We start from the raw sequence: 15,561 nt of genomic DNA, 5'->3' as shown, positions 1-15,561 counted from the left end.
GCATTAACTGTTTTTGGAATTTAAAGCTAAAAGTCTGCTATTTTAAAAGATTTTTAAAGTTTGATTTGAAATACACCCACACACACACACACACCTTTTCACACACACACACACACACACACACACACACAGTGGCGGTGTAAAAACAATTCTGTCTTTCAGTCACAAAATATTTTATCTCAGTTACCTTGTATTTATCAACTGGTTAAACTACGGGCATCTCATACTGGCATAAAGGCCTGGATGACCTCTAATTCCCTACCTCTGAATTCAGACAAAAAAAGGTCACAGTACTCAGACCTAAAAAATCTTAGAAAAACAGTGTCTCACTAGAAATTCATTTTAGATATTTCACTTTTACATGACATTACCTTGGAAAATATCTAGCACTGCTTTCTTTCTTCTGCACAATGTCCTCAAAATTAGAAACATCCTGTCTCAGAGCAACACAGATTCCTCACTTGTAGGCTGGACTACTATAATTCATTAATATCAGGTTGTTCTAAAAGTTTCCCAAAAAGCCTTCAGTTGATCCAAAGTGCTCCAGTGAGAGTACAAACAAGAACGAGAAAGAGAGAGCATATTTCTCCTATACTGGCTTCTCTTCACTAGCTGCCTGTTAAAGCCTGAATTAAATTTAAAATCCTTCTCTCTGCTGATGGTTGCCCCTCCATAAACAACAGACTTCACTAGAGGTCTAATCACTGTGGCCTAAAACAACTAGTGACTCAGTGTTTCACTGTATTTTAAACAAGTTTCATTTTCTGCGAGGAGACGGATGAGCCATGCGGACAAACATTTAAAACACTCTAAGCTCAAGGTTCACTTTGCAGTTTTTTCCAGCGCTTTCAACCGCATCTCACACAGTCTTCATCATCAGGGAAGGTAGTTTGTTACACTATTAAAATATACCTGCTCAGTAGATGTTTAAAAAAAAAAAAAGCTTTTCAGTATGTTGCATGGCAACAGACTGACAAGTGACAACTGAACAAACTCCATTCACCGATGAAGACCATGCAATACTGTTGAAAGCCTCGGGGAAAAAAGCTAATGAGACAGTCTTGAAGGGTATTTATACTCTTTTTCAGGGTCAAGACCAGTGTTATTTCTTCAAAATATTCCTACATAATAAATAAAAATTACAAAACTGAAAGCATCGGATTTGCATCATTTGGATTAGGATGTATTACGCTGGACATTATTTGGGGAACAGTTTAGGATTCATAAGGCAGCATAGATATGTCTGGATCCGGATGATCGTTGGATTAAAAAGCACCACTGACATCTAACATATGGACGGACTTCACAGAGTCGACTTCCCTGTTCTCCTGTTGTATCATCGATGGTGGCCGTGGGGCTCAGGTCAAAGGGAGGGTAGGGGTCTGGGAAGTTTATTGTGCATGTGAGTTTTGGAACGGCATAATGCAGGGAGGCTGTTGTTGTTTTTAGGTCAGGGGAGCTGACTGTCTACTATTTGGTGGTGGGAGTTTTTTGTTGGTTGGCTGGCACAGACACACAGAGTTAGGCACAGATTTTGGAAGGCAGCAGGGCAGACCTCCCGCTGGGCCCGTCCCGGCACCCCTCTCACTCTCTCACCGTCCCCGGGCAGTAATGAGGGGATCCCCATTGTCTCAGCCATTCTTGTCCTTTTTGCTTTTGATTTGGGACTCTGACAAATACTTTGGTGGTAGGGTATCAACACCACCACCACCAACCACCCTCACACCCACCCCTCTCCTTTTGCACCTTACTTCTTGCTCTGTCTGTCACACACACACACACACACACACACACACACACACACACACACACACACACACACACACACACACTGACTGGAGTACTTATGCAATTATTCCAGTTTGAATCAGGTCATACCACTGTCCTTTTGGTGTCTGTTCTCTCTGTGAAAGTGCCGCCATTGTCCTCACTAACTGATCAAGTCTGTGAGGAGAGTACACTTGACTTAATATTGACCCAATGTGGCGTGGTTTTGCGGATGGTTGGCTGACAATGGGCCATTGTTCAGTGGGATCCACCCTCTTCAAGACAGACCTGCATCATGGAGTCCTCCTGCACATGGTAGGCCTCCAGCAGGACAGTTGTGTGAGTTAAACTTGACTCGGGCTCTGACGATCTTAGCCGACCATGCCTCTGCAAGTCATTTTTGGCAGTGGTCAAAGGAAGTTCTTCCTAAAGCCAAAATGACCATGTCCTGCATGTGAACTTTCCACTCATGTGCCATTCTATATCCTGCAGCATGAGGTGAGACGAGGCCACAGAGCTCAGTTAGACAGAGTGGCTGAGGGATGGTCTTGTCCTTCGCCACTCTGCCGTAGCAGAATGGTTTCCAGCCACTGACAATTACCCCGCCATGCTAGAGGGCAGCTTGGGAAGTCAGGGAGAAGTCACACACTGTTATGCCAGAGCAAACAGGAAAGGCTTGTTGCTCTTCCAGTACTTCACATCCAGCCCAGGACAGGCAGTGGATGGAGGGGTGGGTAAAAAGTAGAGAGGGGTGGAGCGGGAATAGGCAGAGAGAGAGAGAGAGAGAGAGAGAGGTTGGATAGCAAGCTTGTTTTTTAATTTGGATTTCAAACTGCCATTGTCCACATTTTACCAGAGTCAAGTGCCCCTTGTGCATGGACACTGAGTTCGGTGGACACCGAGTACCATCCTCTAACTAAATTAAATTTAAAGAGACCAGTACTTTTTTTGTTTAGTGAGTGATTAATTCCAAAGCTATTTGGTGTTGCCCGGTTACAGAGATGGACGATCCTGAACAACAGCGTTTTTTTTAAAAGCGATAAAAAGATCCATAATTTGGCCACCAATAGATATTCTTCACATTGTTATTACAGATGATTAAGCTGACGGCACATTCGTTCACATGGCTTGGGTCCTTTTTGGCTTTACTCGATATTCTCAGCTTCCACACAGAAGATTTTTTTTTTTTTGAAGCAAGGACCTTTTGATAATAGGAGGCAGGCAGCACAATGACTTCCAGCAGCACCTCAATGCAACAGTACCGTATCACAATTAGCAGCGCTAAACAGGCTGCACAGACAAGTCCACTCCATCTCGTATGGAGCCTCATCCAGTCCTCTCCGTTTTGTCTGACAAATCCCTCCATTGTTCCTCTGATGATGCTTTTCTTTCGTGGGAACCCTGGCTTGTCTTGTTGATTAGATCCCCTTTGTCTTCCTCCCCTGCAGTGGGCTAGTCTGGAGATTGTGAAACCTCACACTGTAGTGGTGGCTTAATGCCTTAGCATACTTTGTTTATTAGATGATGTTTCAGACATTTATTGGAATCAATATGAAGAAGTTTATTTAAGTCATTAGCTATAGAGTGGAAATAATCACTGTGAATAAATTTCAGCGATTATGTTGGTTGAGATTCATGTAAAAAAGCAAAAAAACGCACTACAATCATCTTAATTTTAATATTTTGTCCCAAAGGAGAAACCCATTCCACCACCACCAGCACCACCACCCAAAGGCTTCTATATATATGGAGATGTTGGTGAGCTTGGATACAGAAAAAGCTCCTATCATTATACAAACTAACATCTCTGTGGTTATCATAATAACTTTGGTTTGGTTTTCCCACCTTTTCAGGCACAGGGAAGACCATGCTTATGGATCTGTTTTACTCCCATGTAAAGAACAGTCGCAAAAAGCGAGTCCACTTCAACGGCTTCATGTTGGACATCCACAAAAGTTAGTAGCATCCTCCCATTCCTCGGCTCTAACAGCCCAATGTTTCCTTGCATGACTTTGTAGAAGTTTTCCGACTCCCCGTGCACCGGAGATCCTATATTTATCCCTCTGTTTGTCCTGAAGCCGTCCTGCTAATTGTCTACCATTATGCACACAGGTGAAATTACTGCTTTATTCAGCACTGTCAGTGGGTTTGGGTTGCCGTCGCAGGTGTGCTTTAAGATGTGCCTGACGTTTGTGTGCTGCTTTAAAGGGATCCATCGGAGGAAACAAAGCCTGCCAAAACGGAGGTTAGGGAAAATGTTCACCTATGACCCCATATCACCGGTTGCCATGGAGATCAGCAGTGAGACCTGCCTCTTGTGTTTTGACGAGTTTCAGGTGAGCAACCATGTCACAGGCACTGTTGTAAAGCGGAACATTACACAATGAGAATTTTAAATACTGTTACGTGTTTTGATATTTGTAACTATTGCACTTATATACTGACTAAAGCTGCTCCCTTATTCGCGAACGATCACCACAGCGGATGGCTCAGTATATCTGATGTGGATATATTTTTGTCCTGGATGCCTCGCCAGTGATTTGTGCCTCCTCCTGGTGTCGAACTAGGGGTTTTCACACATTAATTGAAAGCCATGTGCTTTATATATTCACTGATAAATATAGTGCTAGTTAAATTTTCTATATTTTTGCCATGCTATTGTTTACATGTGCTATTAATATAAAACGGGGATACGTGTCTGTCAAGTCAGGCTGGATGTTTCATAAATAATATCTGCGTGCTTTTTCCTAGTTTTAAAAGAGGTCACAAAGAGAAAAGAAATAACTGGGAGTTTATGAAGTTTTCAAGTTTTATTCCCTAATATTTCACATTGTTTAGAGTGAATCTGACTAGTTGGCTTTTACCAAAGTGTTGCTTTATTGTACAACAACCCAACTGAATGCTGGGGTCAGCAGAAACTCACAAATCAGACATCTTAAAATCTTTAAAGAATAAAACAAAGCGATAAACTGCTGTTTATTTCCTGCAGTTGACAGCAATTGCTTCAAGGTTGACCTCTATTTCTGTCAAGATAAGGAACTAGAAAAAACTTGTTCACCGTTGCATTCTCTGTATTTTAAGTTCAGAGTTCTCCTGTGAACAACTGCGTGCTTCTAATCCAAATAAAAAACAGGACTGGGGACACCTAGTGGCCTCTTTTAAATATAGCACAATTGCAAAATGACTTCCAGTTGTATTTTCCCTCTTTAGTGTGTTTAGTTATAGTTTACTAGGACAGATAAAGGTACATTGTTTAATCTCACAATAGTTTGCTCTCAAACCATTACAGCCACACTGTACACAACTAAAGGACCCCCTTGAGTCACTAGTGATGCACAAAGTTCTCACCATTAGAGGTGAGAACCACTACTGAGGCTGTCTACTCTCTGTGAGATTGTTAGTCATTCACTGTAGTGAAGAAAAACACGTGTTTCTGCATTCATCAATAGCCAGCCAAACACATCTGTTAGCAGCACAATGTTGCTCCTTTTACTGATATCATTACAGTTAATGCCAGCAGGTCAGAGGTCACAGAAGGTGCAGTTGCTCCCTCTAATCACTCTCCGTGCATCTGCGTGGATCAAGAGCCGCTCCTTTCATCTGGCCGTCTTTCACATTTTAAACCGCGGCGCTGTTTGTGCATTCTCATTGATTTGTTTTGTTTGCTGTCGCCAGCTTTGCTGTTTTCGCTTGTCGACTGTTGCTACCGGTGAATGGCGGGGGAAACAAGTAGACATGTGCGCGTTGTTTGTGATGCATAAATAAGAGGTTGCGAGGTTGGGAGAGTTGGGGGTTTGGGGTGTGGGGGGTGCGAGGGGCTATACCAATCAGCATCCTCCACCACTCAGCCATGCAAATGAAGCTCTGGGTATCAGTCGCACTCTCCTGCTTCCTTAAGTGAGTGGAGCTAGAAAGCGACTGGCGGCGGCGGGTCAGATGGATCTTATCCTCTTAAATGCTAATGACATTTTTCCATTCTCTTCATTAGCGCCATGCCATTATCAGTAATTTGTAGCCCCCCCCCCCCAGCTCTCCTCCCCCCCTTCCTTTTGCGACCCCTACCCGGCTCCTCTAATGAATACTCGCCATTGAGAGGTCCAAGATGGAAAGATGGGTAGAGAGTGAGAAAGAACGTGAAAGAGTGAGAAGAAAACGCTCGAGCATCATTGTCTCAGGGCCTCAGTCACTGTGTAGCCTCTGTGAAATTGCTCATAGGTTGTGTACATAAAGAGGTGTAACATCAAAAGAGGTTTAATTTGGCACCCGTGTGCCTCGCTGTAAACTGACAGCCGCTTGAGTAATTGGATGCTCATTTAAATATCGGCAATGGCTGACAGAGATTGCACCATTATTTTTTTGTGCTCCACAAGTGCTACATCAGTCCCCCTCCACCTTTCTCATCCTGTGGGTACCCATTCTCTTTCCCTCTTCCCCTAGTCATTCAGCAATCAATATTGCCCCTCATACTATGCCCGTGTGGAGGGCACATGAATAAACAAATCCATGTTGTATAAAAGGTCATTTTTAAATGATTCTTTTGAAATGAAAATAAAATCCTGTGGTCGCAGGAAATGGGGGCCCCTTCAGAGAGACACTGAGCCTTGGCTTTCTGTTGATTCTCATTATACGCACACACAGTCACACACACACGCTAATTTGATGCCCTTAGCCACCTCTCCTTAGCAAAATCAAGGCTTTAACACAAATGTTAATCAAGTATTGGCAAGGGCAGTGGGGCTAATATGCAAAAAGCAGAAGACTCTCCAGAGTCTGAAAGGAAGCATATGCTGTGGGTATGGCCATCAGAAGTGCCTGTTATATACAGGAAAGTAGGTAAGAGGGAATAAGAGGAGAGGGCGGGACAGATGCATGACTGCAAAGTCTTTCTTTTATTCAAGACATTTTCTTTTAGGGTTTTTAAACAAGAAAAGTACTTTAAGGGTCAAGAATTTGGCATTACAGTGAGGCGGTTTTCTCACAATGGATTTCTGTTTGTGCATTTTTACATCTTCTTGGGAGGGAACATTGTCATTTAACAGGATATAAATTACTGTTGACATGAGACCGACAACTTTAAGTTACCAGAGAGGTTGGAAATCCTTTGTGCCCAACTTTCATCGGTCGAGCATCACGTTAAATAAATGTCGCTTTGACAACCGCCAATCACAGGGTAACATTTCTCCCTTTATAGGTGTTCAAAAGAACAACATAGGTTCAAGAGAGAGAGACGCAGACGAGAGAATAAGAACAAAAGTGAGAGCACTGGATTAGTAATAGAAAGGTCAGAGCTCTTCATTTAACAGCTAGCGACTCATAAACGTCCTTGCTTCAGTGTTGTCATCGACCTTTGTTCATTGTGGACTCATGGAAATGATGTAGATGAAAAAGGCAGCAGACAGTTGAATTGGATTTATGTATTGTCACACCGTATAGCCTTGTGTCTAGTACATACAACACACATGCACACTTTAATATGCCTTTATGTGGACATGCTTTGATAGAAGCTTTGTCTGCCGTCATGACCCCAGTCCTGCCTCGCATTGCTTTGTTTTTATTATTCTTTCATTCCTCTTGTTTTTCGGCTTCGTTGATTAGCTCAGGTCTTTTTCTTCGCCTCAGCTACTCCACTCAACGGAAGGCCAGTTCTTGACCATTTGCAGTAAATTTAAGTGCCTGAGTGTGTGTTTGCATCCATGTGTATACACGTAAGTTTGGGTGGCAATGACCACACAAAAAGGACTGAATGAGCACACCTGAATGACACTGATCAACATGGAGTGATGATGGCATGTTGTGACCTCAAACACACTCGTGCACACACACACAGGTGTGGCAAGAAAGGAATAATATGAGATGCTCCTCGACTTCTCTGGCTCTCTTCAATCAGGTGGCGGACATTGCCGACGCCATGATCCTGAAGCAGCTGTTTGAGACGCTGTTTAAAACTGGAGTGGTGGTGGTGGCTACCTCCAACAGACCCCCTGATGGTATGACCAGCAAACAATTTTATGCACGTTTTAGCTATTCCTTATTAATTATATTGTTGTAGTCTGTAGCAATAATAATATATCTTGTGCATGTCTTCCCATTCTACTTATTTTCTTAAAATTTTATTTAAAGCAATGAGTTAAAAACCAAGAGAGTCAGCTGTAATTTTAGAGTCTCAATAGAAAACACTGTCAACACCAAGATAGATGGTTGCGACTACAAATTGTCAGTAATATAGATATCGAAGTGGGAGATAATAATGAAATCTCAAAATAGAAGAAATTTGATGTCTTTCATTGCAGCTTCCAAACATGTAGTTTCAAGCTTTGTCATCTTCATGAGTCTGAAAACTGTTAATTTGGGGAAATTTAGCTCCATTTATAATCTGACAGTGCCAGTGAAAAGCTAATATACACTCAACTGATATCTCATTAGGTAAACCACTCTAGCACTGGGTTGGACACCCTTTTCCTTTCAGGGCTGTTTTAATTCTTTGTGGCACAGATTCACCACGTTAACATGATTGCATCATGCAGTTGATGCAGATTTATCAGGTGCACATCTGTGATGCAACTCTATTGGTGCTCTATTGGATTGAGATCTGATGACTGTGGAGGCCATTTGAATACAATAACCTCAATTTATTGTCCAAGAAAACAGTTTGAGATGATCTGCGGTTTGTGATATGGCGCATTAACCTGCTGGAATCAGCCATGAGAAGATGATACACTGCGTTCATAAAGAGATGGACGTGATCAGCAACAAGATTCAGACAGGCTGTAGCAGTAAAGTTATGCTGAGCTGATACAAAGCTAATATCCCCCACACCATTACATCACCAGCAGCAGCCTAAACTATTGATAAAGCACCGGATGGAGCCATTTCATCTTGTTTACTATTGAAATGTTGCGGCAGAAATTGAGACTCAGACCAATTTTGGTGAGTCTGTGCAAATTCAAGCTTCAGTTTCCTGTATACCCTACCTACTTCAAGGTTTGATATGATGTACATTCAGAGATGCCCTTCTGCATACCTTGGTTGTAACAACAGGTTTTGCTATTAGTTCTGCTCTTCTCTGATCTCCGACATTAACAAGACATTTTGAACTGCAGAAATGGTGCTCACTCTGTTTCACTCTGTGCAGGCAAACCATCAGAAAATCAGCAGTTCCTGAAATATTCACCATACGAAACTCAAAATCACTTTTCTTCCCCTTTCTGATGCATCTAATGTTTGAACTTCAGCAGGTCGATTTGACTCTATATGCCTCTATACGCCTGAGTTTCTTCCCTGTGATTGAATAATTAACAAATCTGCATTAACAAAAGGTTGAATAGGTGTACCTAAAGTTGCCAGTGAGGGTACTTACAACCATAAATTACTTTATTTTGACCACAATTGAAGAATTGAATTGAACCAGCTGCGTCCTGTTTACGGCAATTGACCAAAAAAACACCTCGCCTCTCCCGCCTAGACATGACGCCATCTTTTAACAGGCTTTGATGTTGCATTTACTGCCCGCAGAGCAAGGATGGAGAAGGAATTAGCAAGTGATCAACGTGGAGATAAATGCATGATGTGCTATCTAAGGTCTTCATCGTCTCTGGGTACATGTAATGTCGATGTCTCAAAGCCTTGAGTGGGTACGGAGTGAATGGCAACAAGGTGGCTCTCGTGGACAAAGATGCGCGTCTCTGATATTTACTAGCTATTAAGAACAAAGCCCCAAACCAGGGAAACTTGATAGAGAGGCTACTTGGTATTAATTACATGGTTAATGGAACTCTAAAAGCCATAGGAGACAACTAGACATGAAAGGCATGCATTTTCTGTGTTTATTGATGTGGAGATGCTAGTATCAAAAAGCCCTAGACATGCTTGGAGGGGGAATTCAGAGATAGGTTTGTGCTAGAACGTTCAGTGTTTTGTTGTTTGATGGGGGTTTAATGCAGCTGAAGAGGGATGGAGGGATAAATGGTGTCTTTTTTTTTTTTTAGATTGGGGGGCATTATAGTTGATAGCATGCAGTTTACATTAGCCCATTTAATTCCACTGATCGCAAATGTTTTTAATTATTAGGCTCTATTGAATTATGTATTAATCCAGTTCCAGTAAAGTGTGCAGTGGCACATGTCTCCTCACTCATTAGCAGTGCTGCTCTGGCCTTGTAAATGGTAAATGGCCGATATTTTTATAGCGCTTTACTAGTCCCTAAGGACCCCAAAGCGCTTTACACATCCAGTCATCCACCCAATCATACACCGGTGATGGCAAACTACATTGTAGCTACAGCTTCCCTTGGGCGCACTGACAGAGGCGAGGCTGCCGAACCCTCTGACCACCACCAGTAGGCAACGGGTGAAGTGTCTTGCCCAAGGACACAACGACCGAGACTGTCCAAGCCGGGGCTCGAACCGGCAACCTTCCAATTACAAGGCGAACTCCCAACTCGATCGCCTTGTCACCTGCCGACACACTACTTTGTTTCCTGTTCTGTGTTGACTGGGCTGACACTGTTGAGTCTACATACGCTAGCTTAGCAGTAGCTTAACTCACTAGACTTCAGCAACTTGAAGTAACAGCAAATGCAACTCAGTGCCTCTTATTATGTTACACTTATAGTGTGTACAAAGCTAGCAATAGAACACCAGAAAAACAAATGATCTATTCCCATATACAAGTGTAAAGTATATGGGAATTTACTTTACACTTGACAAAGGGCATTAAATATGGAGCTTCAGGAGTGAAGGCGCGAATATGATGCTAGGAATAGGGTGAGATGGAGGCAGGGGATCCGCTATAGAGATCGAAAGAAGAAGAAGATTACAAAAATGGACTAATGGTTTTAGGTTCCATATTTTGAAGCCTCAGTGTTTGCATTTTGGCCGTAGTCATTTTAAGTTTCTGTTTGTTTGTTTGTTTGGGTCAGTGCTGAGAAACAGACTAACAAAGCACATCATAGAATTCAGGTCCCAGAGTCAAACAAACACTGCAGCGTGACTGAGAGTTCAAAACTGTCTAAATTCCTTCATCTTTAATAAAATGATCAGCTGCTCCTTTACCAGGTGTAACAACTAAGTTTAGCATCCAGGCATCCATGAAAATAGAATTTATTAAATTTAACAGAGTTAGAGGTTAGCAGGAAGTTAGCTCACTAGTTTTCACCTAAACATGACATAGCATGTTCTGACTGAGAGATTTCTAAAAAATTTAAACGTACAGCTCTGCTATCTCTTCCAACATAAATGAAGACAGAAAACTAAACAGCAGTGACTTTTGTAGGGTTACTGAAGTTGGACTAGCTGGTATATAATGATGTGCTACTAATCCCTAGCAACACAGCTATGATAGCATACCATAAACACAGTGAAGCTGGAGGATGAACGCTAACTTTTTTCCACTTGATAAAAGTTAATGTGAGGATTCCCGATGGTTAGGGACAAATGCAATCGCATGGCAGGATGCTGTAAATGGACCAAACTTCAGTCAGGAGAACAACTGACATAATCCATCCACAATACAAGGTTAGTCATTAATATACTGCAACAACATGGGAATAGAGCAGCTGCAAGAGAATTCAACATTAATGAATCAATGTTATGGAAGTGGAGGAAACAAGAAGAATGAATTGAGTAAAGTTTGACTTATCTGTTTTGTGTCACTTAATGCACCTTATAATCCGGTGCACCTTATGTATGAAAACAGACCCGTTCATCGACAGTACGCCTCATAATCTGGCGCCTTATAGTCCAAAAAATATGGCATTTATTTTTTAAAAGTCAAGCCAAACTTTTAGAAGGGTTGTGTGAAAAATTAAGAACATCTGTACTGTTTCTACAGGAATTAGGGTAGGGTAACTAGCGGCCAGGTGCTACTAATCAAATGTAGTTGATTAACTGATCATCAGTGTGAGCATCTGCCAAAGTGAGCGTCTGCCAGAGTTTTGGCAGTTTACTAGTATGGAGCATTCAGGTGTGTGTTAATACAGTGCAGAAAGAAAGATATCAGCAGTGATCTTAAAGAAGCAATTGCTGTTGCTGCCCTTTACTGTGGGAAGAATTATAAAGCCATTTCCAAACAATTTGAAGTTTATTATTCTACACTAAGGAAGATTCTTCAAACTGCGCATACCTCAGAAAAACTGCAAGCTCCATATCTCAGACTCTACAGGTTAGCATGTTAAATGTTGAAGTCCAGGAGAGTACAGTTAGAAAAAAACTGAACAAGTATGACTTGTTTGGAAGGGTTACCTGAAGAAAAGAGCATGGCAGCACAGCTTTTGTTTCCAGAGTTGAACAAACCACAAGACTTCTAGAAAAAGTCCTTTGGAGAGACTTGACCATAGTGGAAATGCTTGACCATATTGCACAGCACATTTTATGAAGTCCAAACACAACATACCAGCACAAACGCCTCATAACAACTGTCAAGCACAGCAGGAGAAGGGTGTTTTGCAGCCACATGATCTGGGAACATTCATGAACTCTTCTGTATACCAAAGTATTTTAGAGTCACATCATGTAAGAAATGTGTTTCTGTAACAAGAAATGATCTCAAGCACAGCAGCAAATCTAAAACAGATTGATTATTTTCTAATTTTCAGCCAATGTGTTGCAAAGGCCCAGTCGAAGTCCACATCTCAACCTGATTTAAATGCTGTGGTTGGACCTTAAGAGAGCTGTACATAAACAAATGCCCCCCCAAAACGTAACAATTACTAACACAATTACTGCAGTGAATGTTTAGTTTTTCACACACTGCTTCTGGGTTAGTTTTTGTTAAGTAAATAATGACATGTGTAATACATCACGAGTTTTATGTATTTACCTCATTTTAGGACATTCTACAAGGACTAGATTTGCACCAATAAAGGAAGAAAAATGTACGTCCCAAAACACTGAACTCTCTTTCATAAACCTTTGGCATATTCCAGTCTCACAGGGCACAGTCCATTACAGTATAGAAGTTATTAAGCAAAGGTTATTTTTGTGTCAGGTCCTACTGTAGTAAGCTTAAGTCCAAACATCAACAACGGCCACTTGTTTGCATTTGCAGCTGGAGAGAGCTTGAGCCTCGCTGTGTGTGTGTCTTTGTCCCTGTTTGTGTGTGAATCCCTATCTGTTTTATCTGTCTATCAGGGATGCTACTTCAGATGTAATTTGTTCCAGCCGAGCTAATTGAAACCTCTATTCAGCGAGCTGCTGTGGACATTGTCCGTGCTGAAAAGGCGACAGTCCTTTCTCTGGCCACCATTGTTTGGGAATGTAATGAATTTTATGTTGCTGCCGCTGCCGGTAGAGAAATCCATTTTTCTCCCCTGGTCCCAGTCCTTTTGTCGTGCCTCCCCACCCATCCTTCAGTTCATCAATAGCCACTTTATCTGCCAATCTGTGGCGAGGGGATGACATTATTAGAAGGCTAAACAGCAGCTCTAATACAGGCCCTCCCTTCCTCTTTCAGATCTGTACAAAAACGGACTTCAGAGGGACACCTTCCTACCTTTCATCGATGTGCTGAAGGTAGAGACAAAGTCATCCCTCTCTCTTGTCTTTCTAATTTATTCAGTTGTTTATCTCGCGCGCGCACGCACACATACACGGACACACACTTGCATGTATGCCTCTGTGTCCGTCTTTTTGCAAGTTGCTCTTAGTGGTTTGATGTTTTCTGCTTCATGGATGCTTCACACAGTGTCACAAAGCTGTCTTTGATCATACCAGGGCACACTGAAAGACTCACAGAGAGAGAAAGGCAGAGAGAGATGGAAAAGAGTGTGAGTGGGTACAGGTAATGTGAATGGGAGAGTGGGAGATGGGTGGACTAGCTGTGACTGACCCAGGCTGCTTGCATTTCAAAAGTAGAGGGGGGTGGTGGGCGGGGTGTGGAGCGGAGAAGAGGAGCGATGTGACGGTTAGCATTTCTAGCGAAAAATCTACTTTGCAATTTAAGCAGGTAGCACCATTATCCTGCCTGCATCCCAGATGATCATTGATGTGTTTGGAGTGATCGTGATCATAAATAATTGCATATTAATTTGTTGTCATGCATTTTGCAACAGAGGAGGGCAGCATTCTTGCGCCTTTTATTGGTATTTTGTCTGAATAGTAAAGGCAAGCGTTGACACTGCTGCAATTTTTTTGGGCAAGATAGCAAGTGAAAGTAAGCAGCTTAGCGTTATTAAGAATTTAAGACTGAGAACCACTCCTCTGACACTAAACGTACCGGATAAACTCATAATTGAACAATATGAAGTCCTGTAAGTATGAGGCACCTGAGCTGTGCAACCTTCCAGTTTCATATAATCACATTGATGCAAACCACTTGCACTGCCATCGTTTCGTTATGTAGGACGGCCAATAATTAATAATAAGTTCTAATTTACCAAAACTAAGAGTTTCCTTAATGCCCCAGGTTGACCACGCTGACTTTATTAGGGATTCCCTATAGAATATCTTGTTATATATTATGACCTTTAGTTTGAAAGCAGACATTTTTTACACACACACAGTCACATAAGCAGTGCTCGGCTAAGGTCTGGCTCAGGCACACTCCTGGTATGAAGTAGTAGATAAATGCTCTCTTGTGAGTGCGCTGAAAATCGCCACTCATACTGCTACTTGAATTTTGTGGCTTTTTGAATGAAATTGTTGTTAAATTCTCATTATTATTTGGCATGCCTCATTTGCTTTTAATAGGAACTTTTACACAGGATTATACATATACAATAGTAAACGCCTTATTATTGACTTTTGGTTTATTTTTGAAAACAAATGCATTCGTTTTTGTTCATACTATGATGGGGATTTTGTTAAAGAAATACAATACATGATATAGAACATAGTCACTCAGATTAATTTAGGCTTGGTTATTTATGAAATGACTTAACATGGCATTGCCTCTGAATATATTCAGGTATCACAGTATTTTTAACCCTAAAACTCCAGTTTAGCTCTGATATAATAAATAATCTGTTCCATTACAAATGCTAAAGTGAATATGTGTGCAAAATACAGGCAATCTAACCTGACCAGAGTTATCAAACCACTGTAACATTAAACACACGCACATTTGAAGTCAAACCCACTAAAAGTTGCATAGAGTCTTGGAATCACCCTGCACCCCACCTGCTAACCCAGCAGCAGCAGCACCCTTGCCCTCTCTAATCCACCCTCATCAAGGTCCTGAATGCCTGCTGTCCCTCTCTGCCCCGTACTGGCTCCTCTCTTTCAGGATACCATGTTTTCCTTTGTGAGGCCATCTGGTTGGAGGGTTTGGGGGTGTTTTTTAGGTGGGGTGCTATGGATTCTCTTTAGTGATCTGTCCTGTAAAGTTAAAGCTTGCTAACTAGCTGACCCTTAATAGATTGAATGAATGCTCGCAGGGAGCAGCCGCTGACTCGGCGCAGATCGCCTCCGCATGTGCGTGCCAGCGTGTGTTTCTATGGTGAGTGAAGGAGCGAAAAGAGGGTGTTAACATACAAAAATAGCCTCTGACCTCTTCCCCTCATCACCTGAGCCGGAGTGGTAAGGGTTAATCCGCCACTTTTGTCCGCCTCGGATGATGTCTTTATCTAACTGTTGACTTCTGATTAGTTGGGTCACCTTTCCTTCTGCAGCTCCCGATCTTCCACAATCATCCAGTTTTATATTTAAAAAATGATTTAATGACTTGCAATGCATGGGCTACATACAACTTCATTTAATCCAGAAGACGCTGTTTATTTTTTTATTGTTCATCATTTAGTGTAGCTGACGCTGAAACGTTTGTGTGGGTTGCCATGACAACACCAAAGTGAATCTTAGATCG

General features: G+C 41.9%; 1 protein-coding gene across 2 annotated transcripts in view; it reads left to right on the top strand.

Annotated features, from left to right (window-relative positions):
• Positions 1 to 15,561, top strand: part of afg1lb (AFG1 like ATPase b) — a 40,475-nt gene that overhangs the window by 2,348 nt on the left and 22,566 nt on the right. Inside the window, exons 3-7 of one of the 2 annotated variants that reach the window (XM_005730993.1) lie at positions 3,462 to 3,525; positions 3,621 to 3,722; positions 3,976 to 4,103; positions 7,655 to 7,754; positions 13,216 to 13,274. In XM_005730993.1, the coding sequence (XP_005731050.1) occupies positions 3,462 to 3,525; positions 3,621 to 3,722; positions 3,976 to 4,103; positions 7,655 to 7,754; positions 13,216 to 13,274 (453 nt within the window). The remainder of the gene's footprint in view (positions 1 to 3,461; positions 3,526 to 3,620; positions 3,723 to 3,975; positions 4,104 to 7,654; positions 7,755 to 13,215; positions 13,275 to 15,561) is intronic. The other variant, XM_005730994.1, reaches the window with a different exon arrangement.

Source organism: Pundamilia nyererei, unplaced genomic scaffold, assembly GCF_000239375.1.
Source record: "Pundamilia nyererei isolate P.nyererei 1_Seehausen unplaced genomic scaffold, PunNye1.0 scaffold00041, whole genome shotgun sequence".
Classification (NCBI taxonomy): domain Eukaryota; kingdom Metazoa; phylum Chordata; class Actinopteri; order Cichliformes; family Cichlidae; genus Pundamilia; species Pundamilia nyererei.
This window is presented reverse-complemented; position numbering and strand designations above follow the sequence as displayed.